The sequence below is a fragment of the Haplochromis burtoni genome, unplaced genomic scaffold (genome assembly GCF_018398535.1).
Source record: "Haplochromis burtoni strain Fernald_Lab_line unplaced genomic scaffold, NCSU_Asbu1 Contig_13, whole genome shotgun sequence".
NCBI lineage: Eukaryota > Metazoa > Chordata > Actinopteri > Cichliformes > Cichlidae > Haplochromis > Haplochromis burtoni.
The window spans coordinates 2,239,703-2,265,953 of record NW_024582374.1 but is presented as its reverse complement, the minus strand read 5'-3'; the positions used below and the strand labels follow the sequence as shown (position 1 = coordinate 2,265,953).

The following is a 26,251-nucleotide window of genomic DNA, read 5'->3' as shown; positions in this document are numbered from 1 at the left end:
CTTGCTCTTCTTCGCCAAGATCCAGCAAACAAGAAGGGAAGCTGCTGCAGCTCTCTTGGGCTGTACAGGACCCTCATGATAGTACAAATCCGGTTGTAAGATTATTAAACTCGCAATTAAACTGTACTTTTGCAGCCCTCTCCTGAGATTGCTCTGGAAGGTTTGTGCAGGAAGTCTGGTGTTTGTCATTGTGGTGCCTTCGTAAGTACCGCAACACACTCACTGCAAATTAAACACATAGGTTTGGCATTTGGATTTGGCGGTAAAATGAATAAGTATTTGTCAGTCCAGGCAGGGTTAAACCGAAGGTTTTAATTGTCAATTTTACGCTTTTGGACTGAGAAAGACATGCTGTTGTTGCATCATACATTACGATGATAGTTTGATATGTTTACATCACGGTGCATTGTGGGTTAAATATTGCTAGGCTACTAGGAGTGTTGCATTCACAGTCTACACTACGCTGTAGGAATCTTTAATTTTTTTTAATTAATTAATTTTTTGTGTTTTCTCTGTGTTTCTGCCAGGACCACATGCAGCCACTCGCAGGTTGCTTCTGGGCCGCAGGTTGCTTCTGGGCCGCATGTGGCCCGCGGGCTGCCATTTGAATAGGCTTGCCCTAGGTTTTCATACTCATCCTGTCTCTAACTTCCAGCAAGAGCTCGGTATGGTGCAATACCCAAGCGCAATTCATTATAAGGGGCCTAGTTGATAGTTACTTTGTGCTAACAAAGCGGGTAACTGAAGCAGATAACACTGGCAAATTTGTGGGAAGATCAGTGGTTCCAGTAAGCTAATAATAATAATAATGGATTGGATTTATATAGCGCTTTTCAAGGCACCCAAAGCGCTTTACAATGCCACTATTCATTCACTCTCGCATTCACACACTGGTGGAGGCAGCTAAAGTTGTAGCCACAGCTGCCCTGGGGCAGACTGACAGAAGCGAGGCTGCCATATTGCGCCATCGGCCCCTCTGGCCATCACTAGTGGGCGATAGGGTAAAGTGTCTTGCCCAAGGACAACCAGGACAGAGAGCCCAGGGATAGAACCGGCGACCTTCCGGTTACAGATAGCTTCCCAACCCCCTGAGCCACGGTCGCCCCGCTACACTATATGGACAAAAGTACTGGGCCACTAACACATTAGACCTACAGGAGCTGCTCAGACATGGAAACCTATGCTGTGAAGCTCCTGGCTCACAGTTTTTGTGCTGATGTTGATGCCAGAGGAGGTTTGGAGCTCCTCAGTTATTGAGTCAGCAGAGCACACGCTACATCTATGACTCAGCACACGGCAACCTCGCGCTGTAACTTCATGAGCAGTTGTGGTTCCTAAGCGCTTCCGCTGTGCACTTTGTAGAATATCTAGGTGGAAATGAATTTAACAAACTGACTTTAGAATGCTGCATCTTTATATACTTTTAGTGGTTTCAAACAGTGGAGGTCAGACGACAACACGACTCTTGGGCCTTAAAGTTTAACATCTTTTATTCTTTGTTACGTATTTTGTTTTTAGATATATATTTTGGCAGTTTTAGATGTCCCTGAACTTTTCACTTAGAACAGTAATTCTTAAAATGTGGGCTGTGGTCCCTCAGTGGACCATGAAGCTATTGCAGTTCAGCAATGAGGTGTTTCGAGGAGAGAAAAAAGAAAAACAAAATTTTTAATTTTCGTGTTTCTGATTTAAGCTAAAATATTTAACTTTAAAAAGAAAAAAACAGCAGGAAAAAATAAAAAAACAAAACAGCAGCTATCTGAAAGTATTAATGTCGAGCCCACCTCAACAAGCAAAATCTTACAATTGGAAATGCCAAAAATGGCTTGAAGTGTGTATATGCAAAAAAAAATTCATTTGAACAGCATAGCCTCTTTTAGCTTAATGTACAGCCTGACAGTCATGCCCACAGAGGACAGTGTGTCTGTATTATGAGTATATTACATGGAAGGCTCCAATCTTATGAGTAAAGATAAATTAAATTCATTTACAAGGATGCTTTGCTGCTATAGGTTTTATGTCAGTGATTGTAACCTTGTTAGAGAGCTCTGGAAGGCAAAAACCTGTTGTATAATAAAATATGACATCTGTTTGGTTCTACAAAGCAGCACGCTGGTGTTACAAGAGCGACTGCGTGATGTCTGACTGCAGTACATACCTATTTTTGGACAGAAGACACTTTGTCCTGTCACCGCAAGAATAGCAAAGGTGTAAACTGATCAGATTTAAACAGTAAAAATATTCATTTTATCACTTTGTTGGCTGCAGTTTACATTTTTCAGAAGTGAAGAAGAAAGAGAAGTGAAGCCAGTGAATCTGTGCACTGTTAATAGAAATTATTTCTAATAAACAAAATGACATTTAAAGCAACAAATCAGTGAAAGAAGATTAAAGAAATTCTCTCTTAATAACATTAAGATGCTTTTGATTTCACCAGGAATAACAGAAACCACTAACTCGATAAAGGCCGAAACATTATTATCAGCGTTTCCTTAATTTCTGCTGTCACAGGATAAAGCAAGCAAACTGCAGCACAAACTTAGTTAACTGTGTCAAATAACAAATGGCATCTAAGATGGAACTGGAGAGAGAACAAATGGGAATTATATAATGATCACATTTCATTACCCACTGTTATGCCACAGAGAATACCAACTAAAGCAAACAAAATTGTTTTGATGTCTGTGAAGCATCAGTGCCGGCTGAATGTTCGCAGGAATGCTACTTAGATTTTTATGAATGAGCAGCAACGTCCATTTCAATTTCATCTGGGAGGCGAGCACACATAAGGTCCCCTCTCTGATTCCAAATTTTCCGTCGGGAGGGAAGAGTCCTCTCCTAGAAGCTTGAAGGCAGAGCGCAGGGTGGTCTATTGATTTTGGAGTGCTGGCTGTGTGATTGCCTGTGCACAGAAAGCTTAAATCAAGAGCACTCGTTGCTCTTTTGCTTATACAAGTGGAAGATTACTGTGCAGCAGTTGTACCGATGCTGGAGTACGAAACCTGGCCCATTAAACACACACACACACACACGCGCACACACACACATACACCAGTGTTATGTTGTACATAATGCATTGAAAGAGCCTGAGCATGGACTGACAGGAGCAGCTGGGTAGGGGAAAAGGTCAACCTGAGTTAATCAGCTAGAATCAGCATCAGCTGAGTAGAAAGTAACTGTCTGTGTGTGTGTGTGGGTGCACATGTGCGTGCATTGCAGAGTGCTCGTATCTCTGGAAAATAAACAATCAAATAGAAAGCTAAATCTTTTACACGGCAACCGCAAAAGGGCATCATGGTAGCAAAGAGATGTTGGTAAACTCTGCAAAACGTCCGACTTGAAACGTTTCATTATTAATACATGTCACAGAACGTATGCGCACTCTGCTGAGACACAGGTGGTGTGGCTTCCCACCCATAACCCCGAAATCTCGCAGCAGATTATGATCAAAATAAACGCGCAGATCACATCTGACCCTCACAGGTAGAACCAACACGACAGACACACATCAGTTAGTACGACATTGGGAAGCTGGCCTCTAACAGAGCTGTAGAGGCGCACATCAATTTTTGAAGTCATGTTGACAAAAGCTTTCAGACCCCTGTTAATACACACTGCACGGTTTTTCTCTTCAGGAAAGGTATGCACTTATCATATATTTTATTTAGGAAAAAAAAGGCCAGCAGCTAGAAGCTTCACATCCCAGAGATGTGCTTCCTTTTATTACACGTGTACGTGTGGGCACCCGTGCATTGTCAGTATGACTAGAAATCCTTATGTGTTTATAAGAAAGACAAAGAGAATAAAGGAAACACAGATGCTTTGTGTTCTCCACACTGTTAAAATTCATGACCTTGTAACACTGACAGCTAACAGCACGTAGACTATAAACAGTATATTGTAGGGCTGCAGTCTGAAGGTCAGCTCTTGTATACTGTACAGCTTTACACACAAGAATAGAGAAAATAGTTATACTGTTAACTCCACTGTTAAAATGTCTGCTTTCACATTTCAGGAAATCTGAGTATTTTACAGCAAGTTGCCAACTTTCATATACCAGGGAATGGCTTTCACCAGTCATTTCGGTGAAACAGATCTCTGATCAGGCCAAAGGCAGAGGTGTATTTAATGTGGAAAGACTCATTTTGTGACTTTATTTTAATGCCACAATATTAGCCCAAATAATTATTTATAAATTAAAAGCTCCAACTGGCAGATTTATGTAAAAACAGCAACTTCAGCAGCTGCATTTGTGATGCTTACAGGTCAGCAATGGCACCCAAGTATAGAAAAAGACTGTGGATCTTCACACTTTGTTCTTTTGGGGGTGGCAACGATGAGATGAGAAGGCTGATGTCACTCATGCCTGTTCCTTACATATTCACAAGCTCTGTTGGTGGAAGGGATCTAGTTACATATTATAGGTAGTCAATGTTTTTAATAAAAACCACTGATAAGCCCTACAAACTCTGTATAGACAGGCCCTTTTTTAACTGATTATTTTCATATACATATATATGTTTTGTTTTTTTCCAAGCAATTGCAGATAATCCATCTGATTGCCTCAGCAGAGATTAGGGTGCCATCACGTAGTTCAACCCCTGCCTTGGTACACCTTTAAGTCCATCAGAGAGAGATCATCATTCACAGTCAAATTCCTAACCTAAAACGTGAGAGTCTGGGAGAAAACCCAAGAACCCGGAGAGAACCCAAACAGGTAAAGTCCACAAAGAAAGGCTTCAGCAAGCCGGTGGATTTGAACCCAGAACATGCTAACCGCTGTAAGAAACGCAAGCTGGAACGGTAAAATTTGAACTGACTGGCAGAAATGCAAATGAAGTTCTTTAAAATAAAAAGCAGAGTCACTTATGCAACAACAGAGAACAACTACAAGCATCGATGGTCTTTAATAATTCATAGAAAAACTACCTGCCAACTGGCACAAGCCATGCACACTAGATGGAAAGGTACGGAGGGGGCAATAAGTGCAGAATTACTGCCACAGAAGTTGTCAGCCTCAGCACTGTGACTTCAACCAATAAGAGGACGGGATGGGGCAGTGACACTATCAATCCACATCAACTGTTTAACCCTAAAACCAGCAAGAGAGAACCATCAGTCACATACAGCAAAGAATATCAATCGATGTTGAAAAGTTAAAATAGTACTCAATACTTCTTTTTCAAGATGTTTTTATAGCTTTAGAAGAGTTAACAGCAAAAACAGGCTATCAAGATTTCATGGTCAGGACCAGCAGGGGGTTTAGTCTTAGGCGGGAACTGAAAGAAACCAAAATGTCAAACTACTCCTTTAAAAAAGTCTACCAGAATTAACCAAAAAAATTCCATCAATCCATCTTCTGCCAAATATCCAATTCAAGGTCACGGAGAGCTGGAGCTAAAAAAAAAAAAAAAACAGAGAAGTCTGAACTCCAGACTTCACTTGAAGAGGCAGAGGTACTGTTTGATAAAAAAAAAAAAAAAAAAGTAATACCAACTCTCGGGCTGCGAGTTAGGGCGAGAAGCGGGGTACACGCTGGACAGGTTGCTTTACACTTTACACAGGTTGCTTTACACATATGCATGCACGCGCATCAAACTGTGTCATAGAATCATCAGAAATAAGATGACGGAGTTATAATGTACAACAACAAATCGACTCAACATGTTTAAAACGTGCCAAAAAGAAAATCAGCTCGAAAGAAAAATAGTGATTTCTCCACAAAATGCCATGTTTTCATTCATTTTTCATCACTTTTTACCTTTAAACAAGGTTCTGTTATTTATGCCGTCCTCTTCTGCAATGTGTTAACTTGTGGAGCTCCAGCAGTTATTTATATTAACAGCAAATTTTGCTTTTTGCATAACTAAGTGAAAAAAGTCATTAGAATTTAATTTTGCAGAATGGTTCAAACCGGTGCCACCTCTGGATGAAAACTGAAATATAGCATACAATATTATCAAACACGATTCTTGTCCAGCACTACAAAGACTAGTTCTCGGAAACCTGACAGAGACGAGACAGAGACCTGCAGACGTCGCGATCTGCTCAGACTCTGAATCGTCTTTTTACCTTGTCTGTACTAAAAAAACATACGCCGAGATGTCAATTTGATTTGTCAAAAGAGCATTTCACCATATTTTATGAGCACATAATTTCATGTTATTACAGTTTCCCCACATCAGCACCCACGAACACACTCGCTCACCACAACAGTAAGCATACTAGAAATCATCAAGTCAGATTTTAGTTACTGCCGTTAAAGCGTATCATTTCAGAACCGCAGCGTTTACTTCCTTTCTCTCCGTCTCCGCTTTGTTTCCCCTGTGTGGTGCAATAATTTTAACTCTGTGAGCAGTACACCCTTCCCTCTCCCTCTAACCAGAGAGCCAGGAGTCACCTAACCAAAGGACGTCAACCCTTGCAATCTTCAGTCTTCGTTTGGCTTTTTCACATTGCACACGTCCCCCAAAATACCATGTTTCTCAGACTACTTGTAAACCTAACTTTGCCTCGTGTGAGTTTCCAAAACCGAAGCGTTTTACATTTTAAAGTCGCTGAAGAATTGTTTCCTGAACTCACACAAAGGTCAGTGGATATAAAAATGTAGATCTCGTATGGAGATACGGACCCCACGAATACCCACATCACTAATTCACAGACTTAAATTATTGACTTACATATAAATACTTGAATAAATGTACAAGGAAACAAAGCAGATATGGTAACTATTCTATAAATAATCCACAGAAAAAGCAACACCTTTAAGATTTGTTTTAACTCCGCTTTAGCCACATATCCACAGAGTATGAGGCCCCCACAGAGAACGCCCTTTCAGGTATTTCATTTTTGCTCGAATATGTCACTAGAGAAATGATCTGCATGTGTTCAAAGCCCCACTGAGCCTTCCTACGCCAAACACAATTGGTTAAGGCTTTTTTATCCGCTTGTCCTACATTCATTGTGTGTCAAACAATTTAGTGAACTGCCCAAGGCTTTGACTTTTTGAAGTTGCCGTTAATATCGTTTAATATCAACTAATGATATAGGTCAAGACTCATTTTGTCATTATTGCATTTTTTTTTAAAAAGATGCAACATATATAGGTCTGTTTCATGTGGAAACCTAATTTGTATTTTGCAACATTCAACAGTTTAAAAAACTTTAATTATTCTTTGCATTTTTAGCACACTTCACAGGAGAGCAGCTACAGGTCTATAAGTGTGCCGTTTATTGTGCGGATATAAGTGTTACTGAATGCCAACAGAGGCTGCACTCACATACTTCAGTAAAAGCATTTGATAACAGCGTGCTTCATGCCCTACTAAGGTTTTTAAGTATTAGAAGTAAAAGCATCAATTCTGCTGACATTTAGTTTCTGTAAAATGTATTTGACAATATTAAAAGGCTAATGTTTCCTTACAGGTCGTGCATAAACTGAAAACGGTAAAAGTCATTTTCAACTTTGGCCTGCAGTAAATGCCCAAGAAAAGCACAGCCTTAAATTCACATCTGCATGAAATTTTGTAGGTTACGTACTTGTGTGCTTCGATGCTTGTAGGGCGAGCTGCTCTCCAGGTCTGCCAGTATGCTGGTGAGGGAGTCGATCTCTGCGTCCAGACTGGAGCGCCTCTCTTCCAGCGTCTTTTCTGGGCCTTTCACCTGTGAGAAGACGTCCGATAAAGTGTTCAGACTCCTTCACTGTTTGCACACTCTACTGTGTTGTAGCTTTCATTTGAAACATATGCACTAGTTGAACTTCTAAATTACATTAAAATTGAAAACATGTTATTCAAAAACTTTCTAAAATCGTCAAATCTGTTAGCAGATTTCCCCGAACACGAGAAGCACTTTCAGAGCCCAATGTTGCTTCCACCATGCCTCATAAGAAGGGATTTATGCACCTGTTATAGCCTTGTGTTAGCAGTACGGTGACTCTCCAGCATACCCAGACTATAGTTACACCATAGTTAGTTAGTTACAAATCAAAGTGAAGTGAAGCAACACCAAATCTGATTGGTCTCCTTGGTAGTCACATGTTCTGTAAATGTCTGATCAGACCTGAAGTCGTCTCTCTTTCCTGCATTTTAGTAAAGTAACTGTTGTTCAGTATTTAAGTGCTCCAACAGTATCATTCATGACTGCAGAGAAATGCAAACAAACCAGCATATAGATATAAACATCAGCATCACGTAGTCTGTTTCATACTCTCACAGCGGCAGTTTGTTTTTTTCCTTTGTCCAAATGGTAAATCTACCACAGATGCACCAATCGATCACCCAGGGACCAGAATTGGTCGATTTCCACTCCTTGGCCTTGACCCTGAACCCCATTAAAGGACCAGAGTGAAAATGTTTGTGTCAACAAACCTAAATCACCAGCTTAACATGGACATTTTAAAGGAGCCAACAAATGATAAGTGATCCTGAGCTCAGAGCTAGCCACAAGCCAGCAGCCTCAGTATTAGCAATGGATCAAAGTAGTAGAGCAACGGGTTGATATCCTTTTATTTGGTGAAGTTATGAACATACAGTGATCCCTCGCTATATCGCAGTTCAACTTCTGCAGCCTCGCCGTTTCACAGATTTTTTTTGTGCAATTTTGCATCCTTTTCTTTTTTTAACAACGCATTGTGTTGTGCGTCCTGATTGGCTCTAGACCATTGTCAGTCAATCTCATGCCGTGTCTCCTGTACAGCACAGAATGAGTTCAGCTTGTTAAACTTACATAAATCTTTGATCGCTAGCAGTGTGACTGCTCCGCAACAAACACACGAAACGTCGTCACCTGCGAGTGCCTTTGGTTTCATTCTATAATGCTGGACTTATTTTTCTACGAAGGTTTGAACTTTGAGAGTATTTAAACAAGAGAGAAAAGTGTGAAAATGTCCATGCAGGGGTTTTACATTTCACTTATCGTGGGTTATTTTTACAGCGTAACTCGAGGGATCGCTGTACTGTAAATTATGAAGTACCTGGCATTAGTTTTGTATCAGCCTTTGTTTGGTAAGGTAAAATAAAATCTGTCAGGTAAAGGTGGAGAGGTGTACACGTTTTCATCAGGGGAAACCGCTGTAAATTTTACCTGTAAACTATTATTGTTATGATTCTCATTATTATTATTGATATTATTCGGAAGAAAACCATAACTGGCAAAAATCGGGATCGCCACACTTAAAGTGGAGTCGCCCAAGAAAATTGCAATCTGTGTTTCTAATCCATGCATCTTGGTCACAGCAACACTCACCTTGGGTGTGGGTTATGTTGTAACAGGTAGGGCTGGGTCATATCATACTGTTCACGGTAATACCGGTATAATGTTGGGCAGAGATAAAAAAATGAAATATTGCGATAGAATATGGGTAAAACGCGCATGCTCAGTGCCTTTGTTTTCATACGCACATGGCGGAAAAAGCGTGCTGGCGATGGAGAATGAGAAGAGCGAAAGCGGGTCGTTGAATGAAACGGATAAACCAGAACTGGTTTGTAAAAATGCTGCAAGTTCAGTGGTGTGGAACTGGTTTAGCTTTCGTCCATCAGATACACAACAAAGCACTATTTGTGGTAGCGCATGATAGCGACGGCCGTATTTTGGAAAATACGGCACACTTAAAATCAATCCTTTGATTTTTCTGAAAATCGACAGTGCCCCTTATAATCCCGTGTGCCTTATGTATGAACTCTGCTTGTGTTTACTGACCTCAAAACGATTTTATGTACACGGTGCTCGAAAATCTGTCAAATGTTTTAGTACGACTTTGCTAAGCTATGAAGCCGCACTGCTTGATGGATTGTCGGAGCATTACGGCTACCGTAGGCAGGAGCCTTGCGGAGTGATACATACTGTGCTTCAATGTAAATTACCGTATTGTGTGTGTATAACCTCTTTTTAAGTTTTGTGGATATTATACATGGTTATGCTGAGGATATGTCAGCCAATTTCCACTGGAAATGCCTTTTGGTTAAACTGTCAGCAAGGAATTTGCATTTGCACAGTTAAATTTTTATGTAACTTTAATGCACATAAAAAAAACAGCTGCTTGTTTAAGTGAAAATACATTGATTTTTTTTCCCACTAATAAAGTTGTGGAGTTGTAAAGTATTTTGTCTAGTGTCAATTATATCGTCAGTTATATCGTTGTCACAAATTTTCAAATGTATATCGTGATAAATATTTTTGGTCATATCGCCCTGCTCTAGTAACAGGTACAGCCCGGGTTCACAGGGTCAAGTTACTGTCACCATAATGCCATCGGCGATGAGTATTTCTAACTCTGTGCTGCTCAGAAATCTTCTCTCCTGCTTTTTTCTCTCTGCACTTCTTAAACTTTGCATTACAAGTTCATGTTTCACCTTGACCTCAGACAATCTTTTTGAAAGCCACACATCAATAGCAGAGACTTCTCTGAGTGAGAAAGAAGCGATGCATTGTATGAAAGACAACTTTCATAACACGGTGCACTATTCACCTGCCTTTTACTGCTCTTGGATTTACAGTATCTCATTCTTCATAAATTATTCATCACAATCTCATCCAGCACTATTTCACAGAGAAAGGTCAATTCTTTAAAATCAAAGTCAAACTTTTTTTTTAATCCACACTTTGAATGTATTCTGCAGAGGATGCTAAGAATTGCTGTGATTTTTATTTAACTCTGTTATTATCAGAGGAAGCTTGAAAGCATCAGTAACAGGATCACTGCAGCAGCAGTCTCTGATTTATTCATCCGCATTTTTTCTCTTTCGCTTCAGAGAAAAACGCAACCTCGACATATGAAAAGACACAAACTATTTAATTAAAAGAAAAACAAAAGTGATGCGCAGAAATCTGGAAAGTAGTTAAAGCGATCTGACCGATAGTGGCACCCCGTTTTCTACAAAATTCCCGGGAATTTCTCCATGGAACGACAGATGTATTTTTAGTCTTCTGAACTATGCTGCAACTGCAAGAAGACTTCTTGCAATTGCCTGTGGGGGCTTTTTGAGTTGGTTGGATCAGTGGCTGCTTCTTATTCTAATGTTATGTGTTTGGATTACCTGTCACAATCTATTACAGGCAGGGCTTGCCTCCATTTGGAGCAGAGCTGCTGCTTAAAAACATCTAAGGCAATCATGAGCCGGAGTAAACAAAGCAAAACACTAATGGCTTGTCTCAAATCAACAAAAGAAAAAAACGGGCAAACTTGTTTAACGGTGATAACGAGGAGGATGAAAGGAAACATCGCAGACTTTGTGTTGCGGAGGAATTTGCCGTGTAGGGCTTCGTAATGCGAACTGCAGCCAGGAGGAGAGGTTTGTTTTTCTCTCTCCCGCTAAAGGTCTCGGCTTTTACGTGTCATAATCCAGACATCTCCCTCTGCCAGGGGGATAAAGACAAGAGCATATTTCTGCTTCTTTTAAGTAAAATGCCATTAAATCGCTGATTTATTCATTCACTATGTAGAATTTCTCCAGAAAGACATTTTTGATTGATATCTTCCCTTTTTTTTCTGAACAGCGTTCTCTTCTGCTCTGGCTGCAGGACACATAATTAAGATACCCGTGGTGTTTTAAGGAATTAAACTGCAGGCCAGAAAGACTCGGCAGTGTGATAGGAAAAGAAAATTTCGAGATGAATACAGGAAAGCACTTTAAAAAATAATTGAGGGATGGAATTTCTTATGTAATTTCAGGCCTTGAAAATCTTTTCCTTCATCTCTCCACACAAGAAAAATCAAGAATAGTGGCAAAAATTACAGCAGCAAAAAGGGAACTAAATTAATGCTCGTGATTATAACCATCATCCTGTTCAGCTAATGTGTTGCATTTGACAGCTGTCCTGACAAAACCACCGATCTCCAAAAGCTGAGATGTTCACACACGAAGGAAAACAATAATATTTATACTCTTACTAGCTTTGCATTTTTAACCTACGGGAACAAAGCAGTCTGAGTTAAAGGGCCCATATCATGCAAATGTATATGTTATATTTATATTCTGGGGTTTTTCTCGCACATGTCTGCATGATTTACAATTCAAAAGAAACCCTTTATTTATCATATACAGACCACAAATGATGCAGTCTCATCAGTTCAGCCTCTGTCTGTTTTAGTTCCTGTCACCTAAAGGCCCCAGTGGTAATACATGGGAATACATGTAAAGACTGCAAAGAGCTCTATTATGATTAAGGGACGTATGCTGAGCTAGAAGCCAGTTTACGGCCCAGTTGCCTCTTTTATTGTGCAGGTTTCCCACTTCTAAAACCTTCCTAGCACCTTCAAAGGTCTGTGTGTTTATGTGACATTATCACTTCAAGTCCACGGGTTCTGTGGGAACTGGCAAGCACAATGCACATGTGCAGCGGGATGCACGGCACAGATGCAAACCTGGAAGCTATCAGCTTTATTTTGGCTCACGGACCAGGCTACCAATGGACCAGGCTACCAACTTCCACTGGAGTTAGCAGGTAACCAATTCTGCTCAATTTATACAGACCTGTCTTCTGATTCATCAACATTTTCTCAAAAACATCTACACGCGTTTGAGCAGGACAAAATCCGAGGCACGGGGGAAAAAAAAGGGAAGATATCAATCAGATCCAACCAAACAAGTTTAAAGCCAAAGTCTATGTAAGGGTCAGTGACCCTGGACGAATGGACAGAGGTAAACTGAAATCCCTGGCATTGGAACATGCAGGGAACATTTTTACTTCAAATTTGCAACATTTTTAAAATCATTATTTTCCTTTAACAGATGAGATCCGGACAGAATATCCAGACATATGAGAAAGGTTTGGCATTTTTACCATGAAGCTATGTGGCACTCACCTTTAGTTTGTGAGCTTTACCAACATACAGGGCTTTTTGACATCATAATAATATATATTTGATAGACGTTCAGAAAAGGCCAAAGTGCCACATGTTGCCTTCAAACAAATCCATCTGATTGAAGAGATGCTTACAGGAAGTGGAAACGTTGTACTGTAACTTGGCAAATTGATTTCATTTTCTACTGTCTCTGATTATAGGTAAAGTTTTAAAAATACATTTTTGCATGATAGTAGGAGTCTGGATTTCATCTCCCAGTTATACTGAAATATAATATAGGAGTTTAAGAAGGGAGGTGAAAGCATGGAAAACCTGCTCAGGTTCATATGGACAAGTGAAAATTTATAGATCTGTTCACAGTTAACAAATGTGTAGATACCAGTAAAACTGACTGTTAGATGTCCAGAAAACCCTCTAAGCACGCTGCCTATAAAGTCTGCCATTACTCCACCAGACATGTGTTCACCACTTTGCTCACCTGTTACCGTTTAGCACATGCAGACAAGGACCCAGATTATTCCCAGTTAGATTTATTTTTAAAAGCTTTTTCATCCAGAGAATTTTGACTGCTTAGAAATGTATAAAACTGCTACAAAAGACTTCTAAGCAATAAATGTGAGCCAAAAGATTAATAAGAAATACCAGCACCAAGGAGACATTTTTTAAATGATTCAAAGTTTCTGGATGTGGCGATGTAGATTAAATTCAGCTTTTTCCTCGATCATCAGAAAAGCGTACAAGATTTAAGACTGAAAATTTAAAAACTTGTGCTGCATTCCTGTCTCCAGGTACAAATCGAGAGGATGCTGGGTCGTAAGTGTAGGTGTAACATTATTAAACTGTAACAAAGTGAACAGGATCGACACTGATTGTTGAGCAGCAGCCGGAGTTTAGGTAGAAACTGCCCCACCCAGCAAGCACAAGGCCAAAGTCATCGGCCTTCATTAAACTAAGGGGTATGTGGAAGTTTAAGGTTTCTGTAGACTTCTAAGAAGAGAAGTAAATTCTGTTGTATGCCTATTGCATTCCTCATTGCTCACGTGTCTCTGTGCTCTGCCTAAAGTGTAAGAGGGGAGCAGCTCTGCTGGCTGGCTGAACCTGACGTTCAACAAAGCCATGAAATTCAGAACTCCAACAGTCGTAGCACTGCACCTTTTAAAATAACTGCGTGACTTTGAAAGTGCTTTAGATTACATTAAGGTCATAGCGCAGCATGCATGCACGTATACTGATAGTCCTAGGGTTTTTTAAAGCTTCGAGTTTTATACTTACTGTGTTTACAGTTTGTGTGGGAAGAGCAGTGAATTTACACGCAATGCATAACTTATTTGAATTATGCAACATTCTGTCTCCAAGCTTACAAAGGAAGCATTCATTTAGGATAGAAAACTGGTCAGATCAAATGAGGGGCTTGAAGAGGGAGACTTTCTTTCTTCCTGTTTGCAGCGAACAAAGGAATGTGAAGCACTTGGAGGATTTCATAGCAGAGGTCGAGCGCCGAGAGCGTCAGTCAGAGGTGCAGAGGCCAGAAATCCCAGGAGGGCCAAATGCCTGTGGGTATTATGACCAGCAAAGCGCAGAAAAGTGACCGGGCTCCACCAATAGGTGTCAGCCTTCCATCCTTCCTGCATCAGAGCCCTCGGAAATGTGTGTGTGTGTGTGTGTGTGTGTGTGTGGGTCCACGGGTGGAGAGCGGCTGGCTCCAGGCAGCATCTGGAGCTGGACGTCTCTGCATTTGGCTGCAGCTCAAATGGACAAATAGTTTTGCTGGACTTGGTACGTGAACTCAGTGCGGCGCTCGGGGCTGTCTTTGCTTTCTGCGCCGACTCTTAGAGAGTTACTGACAACCAAGAAAATTTAATAGAACAGCGGCTCCTCTCACCTGATAATCGTACGAGTTCCCCAGCGGTGGAGGAGGGAAGGAACCAGGGGATGACAGGAAGCCGGTTGACTCTTCGACAGGTGGTGGAGGGGGAGGGTAGTCCGCTGGGATGGAGACACACGCGCACACACACACACCAAGAAAAACAAAAACGGCTCATTAAATACTTCCCCTTTTTTTTTTCCTTTTACAAACAAACTGTCACAATTGTGAAAGAACACACACAGTCCACCGCTGAAAAAACACCGGCAAAAAAATAATAAAATGATTAAAAAAAGATGTTTCATTTACAACAACCAACACAACAGGTGCCGAAAACAAGGTAAAGGGTTACAAATCTATGGAGAAATAGTGCACATGATGCTCTGCATGGTCGAGGTTAAAAGTAGATTACACTGTAAGCCTGCTTATAGCGCATAAATACATGACTGGCTCTGGAGCGTCCAGCATGTTGACACAAACATGATTTATAAAGTATGTAAGTGCATCAAATTATCATTTTGAGACGCATTAATGCATCACCATCTGTTTTAACATTAAGTTTGTATTTTCTGCATATTTTATTCTGTATATATGGTGTTTGTTATGATTACTGCGTGACTTTCTTTTATCCCCGATGCGGGACAGTCCCTCAGTTTCGTTGTACTACTCTACAAAGCATGACTGTGCAATGACAATAAAAAGTTTAAGTATTTTACAGGAAGTTTTATGGGGTAGAAAGATGTTCTTTACACCTGCAGGTTAGATGTCAGCTGGATCAAATGCTCAAACATTAGGTTTGAGCTTTAACAATCAATATATATGCATATTTTTTATTAGTAACAATCAATAAAACTGCTTTTGTTTTTCACCATCATGAGAAACACCACTGGATTCTGCAATTTCCTTTATTTCTAATGAGCATTTTAGCATCTTTCAGCTCTTTGTTCTGGTTTCCCACCTCACTGATCTCAGTATTACTTTTGCCCACTGCACAGCAGGAAGTTGATAACCCATAAAAGTTACCTGCCTAGTTATGACACTACAGAAATTCAGTAACTAGGTGGTCAGCACCACTGATACCAGAGGTTACTGGGAGTGGGCTTAAGTAACAAAATAACCTATTTTTGGCTGATGCAGCTCACAGATGCTGTCCACCATCCGTTTTATTCCCACTTCTCTCCCTAATGGAGCTAAAATCAACTCAAAACGAATGCTGATATTAATCGTTGCATCTGCAGGTCACTGTTTGCAAACATGTCTGCCATACGAGAGCCGTGTGCACAAATGTGCGGTGTTTTTAATTTGAACTGAACATTGTTTGTTCAGCGCGACAGCATTTTGATTATTTTTATTATTAGCGGTTTACCTTGAAATTCAATTGAAAACAACTCAGCAGGGTCTAATTCATTATTCTGACTTATTTAAGTAGCTTAAAACGCAACAATGGCATTTTGTCATTAAGGTGTTGAACCGACTGAAAGATGCAGTGTAATGTAGCAAGTCGTTTAACGGAGCGCACATTTGTTATTCAGAACGCCGGTTGCAGAGTAGCTGATGAAGACTTATTATTAGAAGTCATCATCATTTGCATGACCTGCAAAATCAAGTCTAACATATGGAAGAGGTCATAGAGTTAAAAAAAAGAGAGACGGCGAGCGAATGAGACAAAGAAGTACAGCCTCGCTATCCCACGTCAACGGACTGACACACATAATTGCAGCAATTTGGTTAACTAAGAAGTACTAATCTGGAGCAAGCGTGGCTTCCTCCCCCCCCCCTCTCTCCCTGAAATTGAAATTGAAATGTTGTGTTAGAGACGGGTTAGACTAGGTGTTTGCCGTGCCAGACGACGAGAAACAAGCTAAATTTGTAGTTCTGAAGTGCACGCTAATCCAAGGATTGCATCCTGCCACATGTTTCAGACAGGATAAGGAGTTACATGCCAAATTAAATTCTGATTTGGCTTCTCTCGGCACAGGACTTAAGACTGAATCATTTGACCATGTACTTCTAAGTACCAAACCAGACATGAGCTTTGCAAATTAAAGGCTTTTATGAGACGTAATGGGAATTTGTTCCAATGCTAAGACTTTGATGAGTCCTGTTCTGAAATTCCATTTGCATTCCATGGCTTTTATCTGTTTTCATTAGAATCTAATTGATGTCATCAGTGTAGTTTATCCAAGGCAGCTGACCAAATTAATTAAGCGTGGTTTTCAGTTGCCTCAACACAACGGCAGAAAGAGGGGGGGGGGAAAAGGAAACGAAGACAGAGAGATAATGCAGCATGGTTAAAATTGGACACTTCTGCGTCTTGAGCATTACTACGTTCAAGAAATTGTGAGCATTGCATTAAACATTCCCTCTGGGCACTTGAGGCCCTCCATGTGAATTGTTTATATAATAACCTTGTGACCTCCACTAAAACTCCAGAGTGTAACAGCTCCTCTAAACCTCTGGGAGAGAAAATAAAATATGCTGCTCGACAACAAGGCTCGGGCCCGGCCCGCCCTCCCCTCCACCACGGATCCTTTTTACCCGAATATAAGTCACTTGTAACTTGTGGCTTACAGAGAATTAAATCATTAAGTTGCATGTACGTTTCTCTCAAACATCAAAGATGTTTTGGATTCATCACTTCAGGAAACATGAGTTGTAAATGTTTCAGAGAATCATGTTTTATTGAAAAGGTTTTATAGCTTTGTGCGTGGAACAGTGGAAAGCAAGACTTGGAGGAGGAACGGGGGTCATTAGGCATCTTTGCTCAAAGGATGTTTCTGACCATTTCCCCTCTTGACCCAATTTCTTTTCCCCCATCCGTCATTGCACCAGTCATTTAGGAGTGAATCGCATTAGTGTGCTAATGTTAAATTCAAAAAAGAAAAAAAACTTTGCATGCACTGTTTGCACCCCCCAGTAGTCTTTTCAAGGAAAACCATTCTGTCTCATAAAAAAATGCACTCAGCCTTGGAGATGTTTGCAGCTGATCCAGGGTCAGAAAGAAACGGCGTTTAAGAAGAAGCCTTTCGAATTAAGTGGCGTGTAATGTTATCTCTCATTTCCATAAGTGAACATTCTTTTATAAGAGGAATGATCTTACTCTTGAAAATACAACACACCTGAGACCAGAAGATCTTCACTGCCATTCAAACACTCCTGACTTTATTGGTTTCAACTAGAAGCCATACATTCTATATGTAAAACAATATCTTAAGCCAACATAATTTCTAAAGGTTACAACAACAAAAAAAAGTTTAACTTCCCCGAGCTAGTAATTACAAGTGTTTACAGACAAGCTGTCTTTTCCACTGTGGTAATCTGCTAGCAACCAAAGCAGACACAAGGTGGTTTTCGGGGCAGGAGCCTCTTTGCGACCATTAGCAACTTCCAGCAAGCAGTCGACAACCAGTCCAGTGACCAGTGGTTGCTAGATGGTTGCAGAGCGGTCTCTAGGTTTGTGCGATTGAGGCCTAAGACTTCTGCTAGAAATCTACGTGGGAACTTAAGACATAACTGGAAACCCCTTTAACCCTGCGCCATGGCGCCGTGGCCTACACAATTCAGTCTTCACAGGCTCGACGTGTAATCACGTTTCTTGGAAGGTGCACATCCGGTTATATAAAAGGCCATGTGTAGCGCTAAATGGGTTTCCCAACAGGTCCCAAGTTACAACGTAGACTTCCCACATTAGTCTAAATGTTGTTGCTCGTCACATGGACATGATGACGATAGCTTCTCTCTGTTTAGATCCACCCTTAGCATCACTGTTCAACAGCACTGTGTAATCAAAAGCTATTAAGGCTGCCTTTAATAGTCAGTTTGATGCTTTTATTATCTAAATATTAATACCCTTCATCGTTATTCCTTCGTGCTTGCCTCATGTTCAAAGTGCTATTCACATTTAGCATGTTTAAAATACATAGCATATCATTCTAACTGCATTACTGTAAAAATAGCAGGAATAAAGTACTGGGGTATTCAGAGAGGGCAACCACCAATGCACAAATTAAGTCCGAAGAAATTTAACGGGTTCTTCTTTTTCCTTCCTTTTGGCATAATCTTGGTAGATGAATGACAGTAAACTGTAGGCTTGGTGTCAAGTCTTCCAGTACAACCTCAAGAACCCTTCAAACAAGGAACTTAACTTATATTTCTACGACCTGTAGGACATAGTTCTAGTTTTGGTTCCTGAACTCAGTTCCTGCCTCTGAGTCAATATTAGAGCGAGAGGTGGTAAACTGGATGAATATTATTAAAATGTAAACCGCAGTTTCTGTAGGCAGACCGGGCTGAAAGGGAGAATGTAAGAGTGTGGGCAAAAACACTGAAGCAGGCTATTGTAATATTCATTTTGATTCTATATTAGAGCACAGTGGTTGTTTTAAATATTGCAAAATGGGGAAAGTCTCACCCAGAAATCTACATACTAAAAACACCATTTGCAGTGCAAACAGAAATATTTTTAAAATTTTTCACTTCTCTTTCTTTTCAACCACAGACACACATACACACAGTCAAATCTTCATGTCTTCCTTATCAGAAAGAATCCTTCTCACCTGCAGCTAAACAGCAACATAATAAGTGAAAAAAGAACTTTTTAAACTTACTAACTAACTAAATAAACTGTGAACCTGGACGTCCCAACGCTACAAATCAAATCCTGGGTTTCTGCTTCCTGAAATGACAAATCCAAAACATCTTTGTCCACAGAAACTTTGTCCCATTGGTGTCAGCCATGGGACTCAATCTTTCTATTTCTAATAATAAACAAAAAAAAACAAAAAAAACAAAACAAACGACAACACGGGTTTTAGCACTCGCTGTTCTGCGGTTCTGAGCTGTGCTAATGCCGTTAGGCTTTTAAGCAGTGTGAAGCAGACAGAGCGAGAACGGCTCCTGTGCTGTGAATGAAGCTGACTCCATTTGTGACAATAGGGAGATGAAAGCTCCAAGTGCGCACTAATGAGAGAAGCAGCAGGAACACCTACTTAATACGACAACTTCCCCTCTCTTTATTGAGCAATTACTTTTAAGTAGCTGCTTTGTGAACAAGGAATCCTAATCAGTGATTAAAGTTATTTGAGAGGCCGTAAGAGGTGTAATTGGTTATTGGGAACCCTCAGTATTGTTAAGGGGGTGACAAAGGGGTGCGGATGGATCCAGCTGTGATGCTGAGGGACTTGTATTTAACTTTTGTTTTTAACTAAGTGATACATTTATTAACACTTCAAATACTGATAATTGTGAGCGACTCATTCTTGAATGTATGCGTGCGACTGCTCTTTAGTATAGTGTATTTTATTACCCCGTCTGCGTGGATTTGAATCAGTTTTTCTAAATTATGTAGTTGAGAGGAGCTTCTGTGCCTCGGATGGAGGAGTTATAAATTTGGAGGATCTTGTTCACCACGTTGGGGCAGACTGGAGCGACAGATTGACAGATGAATTGCTGGATCTTCAGCCGGGATGCTGTACTGGTCTGTTGTTGTAAAGAGAGCGCAAGGCATAAAGAAGAAGTTCTCATTTTACCAGTCAGTCGATCTAAATTCGTATGCCTCACATATGGCCGTGAGCTGGGGGTACTGAGGATGAAAGCCGCGGAAACTAGCTTCCACTGAAGGGTGTCTGGGCTCTGCTCGAAAGGAGCTAGCTGAGGTGGTTCGTGCACCTGGCTCGAATGCTTGGGTGAATTTTTGTGTTTCTGTTCTACTGGTAGGAAACTGCAGGACAGAACCAAGACACGAGGAGAGATGACATATTTTGGCTGGCCTAGTAAGGCCTCGGGATCCCATTTAAGACTTGGACCGGAGAGAGACGAGTCCAGGTGTCTCTGCTTAAACTGTGACTTGAATACAGGTAAGTGTCAGAAGATGGACGGATGGAAAGATTTCAGTATTTGAGTTGCACGATAAACTAGTCAAGCGTCATGAAAATTTCCCCCGATGACAAAAAAATGATTATATCTTCAAAAACAATGAAAAACTGGAGAAATCAACTCAGTTTTCTCAAGAAAATATCACAGAACAGATGCAGATCTCCTTCTAGTTTCAGAGACTCCATTCATGCATATTGTGGAGGGAATTATCAGCAGTGGAGGTGTGAAGTCTCAGAATGCTCTTGTTAAAAGTGTTACAGATAAGAGATTTCAGCAGAGGAATAAAAGAATCTTTGCAGGTTGTAAGTGAGTGTTTGTTGTAGTACTTCTGATCTGGACTAAGGATTAGTCAGTTCTGTGGGGGCAGGAAGATTGTTGAGCATATGTTTTCAGATTTACATATGTACAACATTATCAGAGTTACACGTGTGTAAGCGGTGGCCATCTGGCCTCTAAGGACTTAGGACAAAGCCTGGCAAAGAATATAACTGCCTTTCGCGTAACATAGCCCACATTTCTGCAAACAGAACAGTCTGCAGCAGAAAGAGCACAAACTGCGGAAACCTAAAATACAGGGAAAGAGCGATTTGGGCGCGCAGCACATAAATCCTCTCCCACAATATGAACTTGATTTAGTGCTGAACGCTTGAGCCTCTGCTGTCCGTTAGCATTTACACATGCTGCACTGAGCCTAAACAAGGGCAGGATAGTGATCCAGTGTCGGTCCACACATGGTGGCCAAAGTTTAAGAACGTTAACAATACCCATCCTCTAAAATCAGTCTTTTACGTCTGTACAAATGTGAAATAACCGATATTCCAAATAAAGGGAAATCAGGAAAAAAAGCTTTGTTTTATTGAGCAGCAAATACATAATCCCTCTCAGACAAAATGGACAAAAAGTATTTCAAGTCCACATGTTTTATCTCCACATACCCACTCCAAATGTGCTGTGGAAGAGGTTGAGAGCACATTGTTTTGACATAATTATGGACTCGTTTTATTCCATCTTCCGCTGGTAAAGAGCAGCTGAGCCCTGTTCCTAATTAGCATGATATGTATAGAAGAGTGATTTACGACTTCATTTGGTTTAGAGATGCAAGGGAGGGATTTGAAGTCTTTGGAGATGTACTTGTTTTAAGTGTAAAAGGAGCAGACCAAAATTGGCTTCTGCTATTCTACGGAGAAATCCCACAGGAGGAAAAAAAACTGCGATCAGGAACAATAGGCGGATTATGTTTTCGCACAAAAGCAAAGAAACAAATACTGAGGAAAGGTGAACGCTTGAAACGATAAATGGGCTGAACAATTAGCGTCTTAAGATGTGTTGTTAGCAGCGTTTTGTGATGAGCAAAAGCGTGATTCATCAAAGGTGCAGAGGGGAGCTTTGCTGTCGTTTCTTCTAAACAAAGTGGTGAGTGAGTAAATGAAGCGAGTCAAATGTCACAGCAGAAAGCCACCGCTGTGTAAACTCTGCCAGTTTCATAACGTGAAACCTTTTCACAGAGACAATCGGCTGTAAGCCTGCAGACGAGCCGGTTCTTGTGCGCGACGAGTTGTGCCGTCAACTTTAACTTATAACACATGGCTTCGCGATCCGATAAAATGACACATTCGTAAGGAGGTTTTTCTAAAGCCAACAAGTAGAGTTGAAGACCGTAAACGTTAAAATCAAATTTAAGCGTAATTAAATTGAATGGATGTTTAATGTAACTTCTTAGGTGTCCTGACGCGTTTGAGTCACTGAGCTGCTCGGAAACATCTTTAATCGTTTAAAGAGATGTTTAAAGCACCAATACAAGAAGTTAATCTAACACAGCAACTGGAGGAGCTGAGTGCTCTCTCCAAATACTGATCAGAATGTCATGTGCTCATAGTGAATCAAAGGAAATGCCACATCAAATCATATCATCGACGGAGTACTCATACAAAAAGCGGCACATAATGAATCACCAACGAGCTTGGAGAATAAAACGTTTGTTCTCGAGCATTAGGAATATATCTAAGAAGTATTATATTAGTAGCAATTATGTTATGCATACAACTCTATTACTGTGCAGCTACACTGAACGTGTAATAATATGCAGACAGCTACCCTTCCATTACAGTTGATTAAGAAGTCTACACCGTGTGTGAGAAAAAAGAAAATGCCATGAAAATAGAAAATAGATTAGTTGCTATTTTTTTCTCCTTTTTATCTTTGGTCTGCTTAGTCATTTCACAGAGAAATGCTTCATTCATCACTAAAAATGAGCACCGACTCTGGTATCAGTATTTATTTTTGCCAGTCCCAGCAGGCTGTTGGATTCCAACATAGATGACGGTCAATGTTTCACAAAGCTGCTCTGGCTCCAAAAACTAAAGACACGACAGCATCTAAAAGCAAAAGCTCACCATGTTTGGCAAATGATTTGCAGACACAGTGGATTTGGGGTCACCACAGGGTTAGAGCTACAGGAAAAGAGAGAGCTGTGCCAGAAGGCTGCCAATGAATCTACAGTTTGGGCGTATGACCAAAAGAATAGGAGTCGAACAAACTGAAAATTGTTTTTCTTCGTAGAACGACCATTGGGTCCAAAAGTGGCCAACTGATCTAGAGGCCTTCTGCTCTCAATGTCTCGTAAGCTTAGAGGAGAACACATCTCTCATCTGCAATAAGAATATCGTAGGATCCTAAAACCTGAAACTTGTCATGTTTGGCTGTTTCTGGTGCCACCCAAACCGGACACAGGCGGGATGAAACAAATCACCTGGGCCAATCTATAAGCTGACTGATCACAGGTAGTGCAGATATTTGGGATCGTTAATGATGAGTGCCGAAACGCCTAAATGCTTATGGCAACTTGGCATCAATATCATCGTCTTTCAAAGCACCTCGATGAGAGGTCAGGTCTGGTTAGTACTCGGATGGGCCGAAATACCAACTGGTTTAAGCTCAGAGGTGGCTGTAGCTTAGGAGTATCCTCGGGCAAGATACCGAACCCCAAGTTGCTTGCGATGCATTCATCGTGAGTGTGAATGTTCGATAGAAAGCTCTTCGGCATAGAGAGAATGAGTGTGTGTGAAAGGGTTAATGAGGCCTGTAGTATAAAGCACTTTGAGGGTTCAAGCAGAGTAGAAAAACACTATGTAAGAACCAGTCCATTTACCATACATTATGCTGGGCTATGAGAATGTCCGACTGAACAAATAAAAGCACTGCTGCATTTAGCATTAGCCCAGAAAAAAATGTAAATTAAAAATGTAAATTTCTCATTTTTGGATTGAATTTTTGACATCATGTACAAAGGAAATGTAATCATTTTAAGGATGATGAAGTTTATTATTGCTGTTATTTGATAAAATCCAAAGCTAAACTATGAATGACTAGAAGGCCAAGATTTCCCATGTGCAAGTTCAGTTTTCGAAATCTTACTCAGCAGTCAAACTTCCTTACACTATGTAGACACAACCAAGAAAGAATAGACAGGATATGTAGAAAACCGTTTTAGCAATACTACAAACTCTGAGGACGAGCCGTGAGATTTAGAGAAGTGAAATGTCTCATACTTGTAAGATTACGCTAAAAATCTGTGGCTGTTATAGCCCGATGAAATACACACTGAAATAAATATCGTTAGCACGGAGGAAACAACATTGCGCGAAACTTCCAAGCAGAAAGATTCTCCTCGGTTAAGACTTTGCACACACGGCAGAAAACACACAACAAGTAGCTGAAGTAGAGCATGTGTTCCAGTTAAGATAAAAGTAGCCTTGTTACGCGCTGTGAGCTGGAGCCTGTGGTATCTACGGGGACACTGACACACTCAGTGGTGGATTTCCTGTAAATTCTCCTGGTGACACCCATGAGGGACTCTGACATAACAACCGGTAGTCAGTTTGCCTCTGGCCAGTCAAGCAGGGAGGAATAAAAACAGCTTATGCACATGTTCGACACTTTGGAACTGCTCTGAGCAAACAATTAGCAGGTTTCTGGTAACTTAACGTGAAAAAGTTCTTTGTTTTAAACAGCAGAATAACAGCACTTCTCAGATGTTTAACTTTCACTATGATTAGCCCACTGCACAAAAAGTTTTATCTTGATAACAAGAAGAAAGACATTATGAGACATAACAGTGAGTTACTGACGCAAAATAACTTCAGTATCAAAGGTTGTGGTTTTGGGGCTATCGCTTCACATCAATCAGACTATAAAGCATTAAATATTTGAAATATTCTGAATGGAAATGCAAATGATGACTCACTCCAGAGTGATTCAGTTTCCCATGCTGTGTCTGACAGTTTTTGTTCACACCATATACATGTTTACATTCATTTCATGGAGGGGGAAAAAAAACCCCCATCTGAACGTTTGAGTAAGATCATTCTAAAAAGAACTTCAGAGCAGCTGTTTGCACGAAGCAGTGAATCAACGACAAGGCCCCTCTAACGACTGAAACGCCTCTCAAAATAGTGTCAGAGTTGGAATGTGAAGAAAAAAGGCACAAGACAAAATTCAAAAGACACCCCTGGTGTGAAATCTGAAGAGAGTCAGCAGAAAGCAAATCTCCGGTCTGTGTCGCGAGGACGGTCTCTGTCCTCAACATCACGTTTACCATCCCGTTCTCGCGCGTAGGTTACAGCGAAACAGAGAAGTCCCAGGGAGCGCTGAGCGGACACTGACTCGTCATCAGCATGTTTTGATCTGTTCGCACAGCTGCACGAGTGCTAAACATTTTAACCAGCATACCTCGCTCTATGACTATGAAAGCAAAACATGTCAAAGAAGAACATTAGCTCTAAAACAGGCCGCTTCTCATAAAATATAATGATTTATTCCTCTGGGTTTTAAGGAAAGGCCGCAGTGTCCTACATCAATAACACAAGGGCTTTTTAAACTATTTTCAGAGCTTGACGGCACCCATTAAATGACACACTGCTGTCAATACCGTTTTAGCAAAGCTGGGCCTAATATGCTTCAGAGGAGTAGTTTTCGTTGCAGAGCTGTTGCAGTGGATTGCGTTACCTTGTACAGTTATTCATCATATTTTGTCCACCTCTCCCACAGGATGTTGCATCGTGATTTTAAAAATCACACAACCTTTAAAAAAATTTGCAAAAATAAATCTTTAAAGCTAAGCTCCGGCGTAAAAGCCGGCATTAAAAAAAAACAAAAAACTGGAGCAATAGTGGCTCTACGAAAAAACAATCAAACCTTCCTACAGTGCATGTACCATATGAGATCAACTTAAACCCCAAAATCTTTTATTGGAAGGAACTTTGAGTCTCTGTCTGAGACATATATGTCTTTCACTTCCTATTTTCTGGGGCTTTAATCAGAACAAGTGATCCTCAAATAAAAAATAATTAAATAAATAAAATCCAAATGCAGGTTTGGCTAACTGTCTGCCACCCCGTCTGCACACAGTAAACATGGCCTCAGAGTGCTCATTCCAGCCCCAATGCTGGCCCCTGCTAGACAAAAGGGACAGCAGGGTGCTGTGCAAAATTGACTTGTCCCTAATTTTTTATGCTAATCCTCAATTTTACATCAGGCAGTCCCCACGTTTGATATAACAGATATTAAACAGATAAATGAGGAGACACCCAGATAATCTGTTCATAAAGACGTCTTATCCGCTGACAAGTGGAGATGTCTGCAGATGGCTTTACATATTTGCATGATCAAAACGCTGACAACAACCAATCGAGTGTCATTTCTAAATGTTT

At 40.6% G+C, this 26,251-nt stretch overlaps 1 protein-coding gene across 1 annotated transcript in view; it reads right to left on the bottom strand.

Annotated features, from left to right (window-relative positions):
- lpp (LIM domain containing preferred translocation partner in lipoma) overlaps positions 1–26,251 on the bottom strand; it is a 131,301-nt gene that overhangs the window by 79,871 nt on the left and 25,179 nt on the right. The window contains exons 3-4 of the mRNA XM_005919729.3: positions 14,688–14,791; positions 7,540–7,662 (exon numbers count right to left, since the gene is read on the bottom strand). Of these exons, the coding sequence (XP_005919791.1) occupies positions 7,540–7,662; positions 14,688–14,791 (227 nt within the window). The remainder of the gene's footprint in view (positions 1–7,539; positions 7,663–14,687; positions 14,792–26,251) is intronic.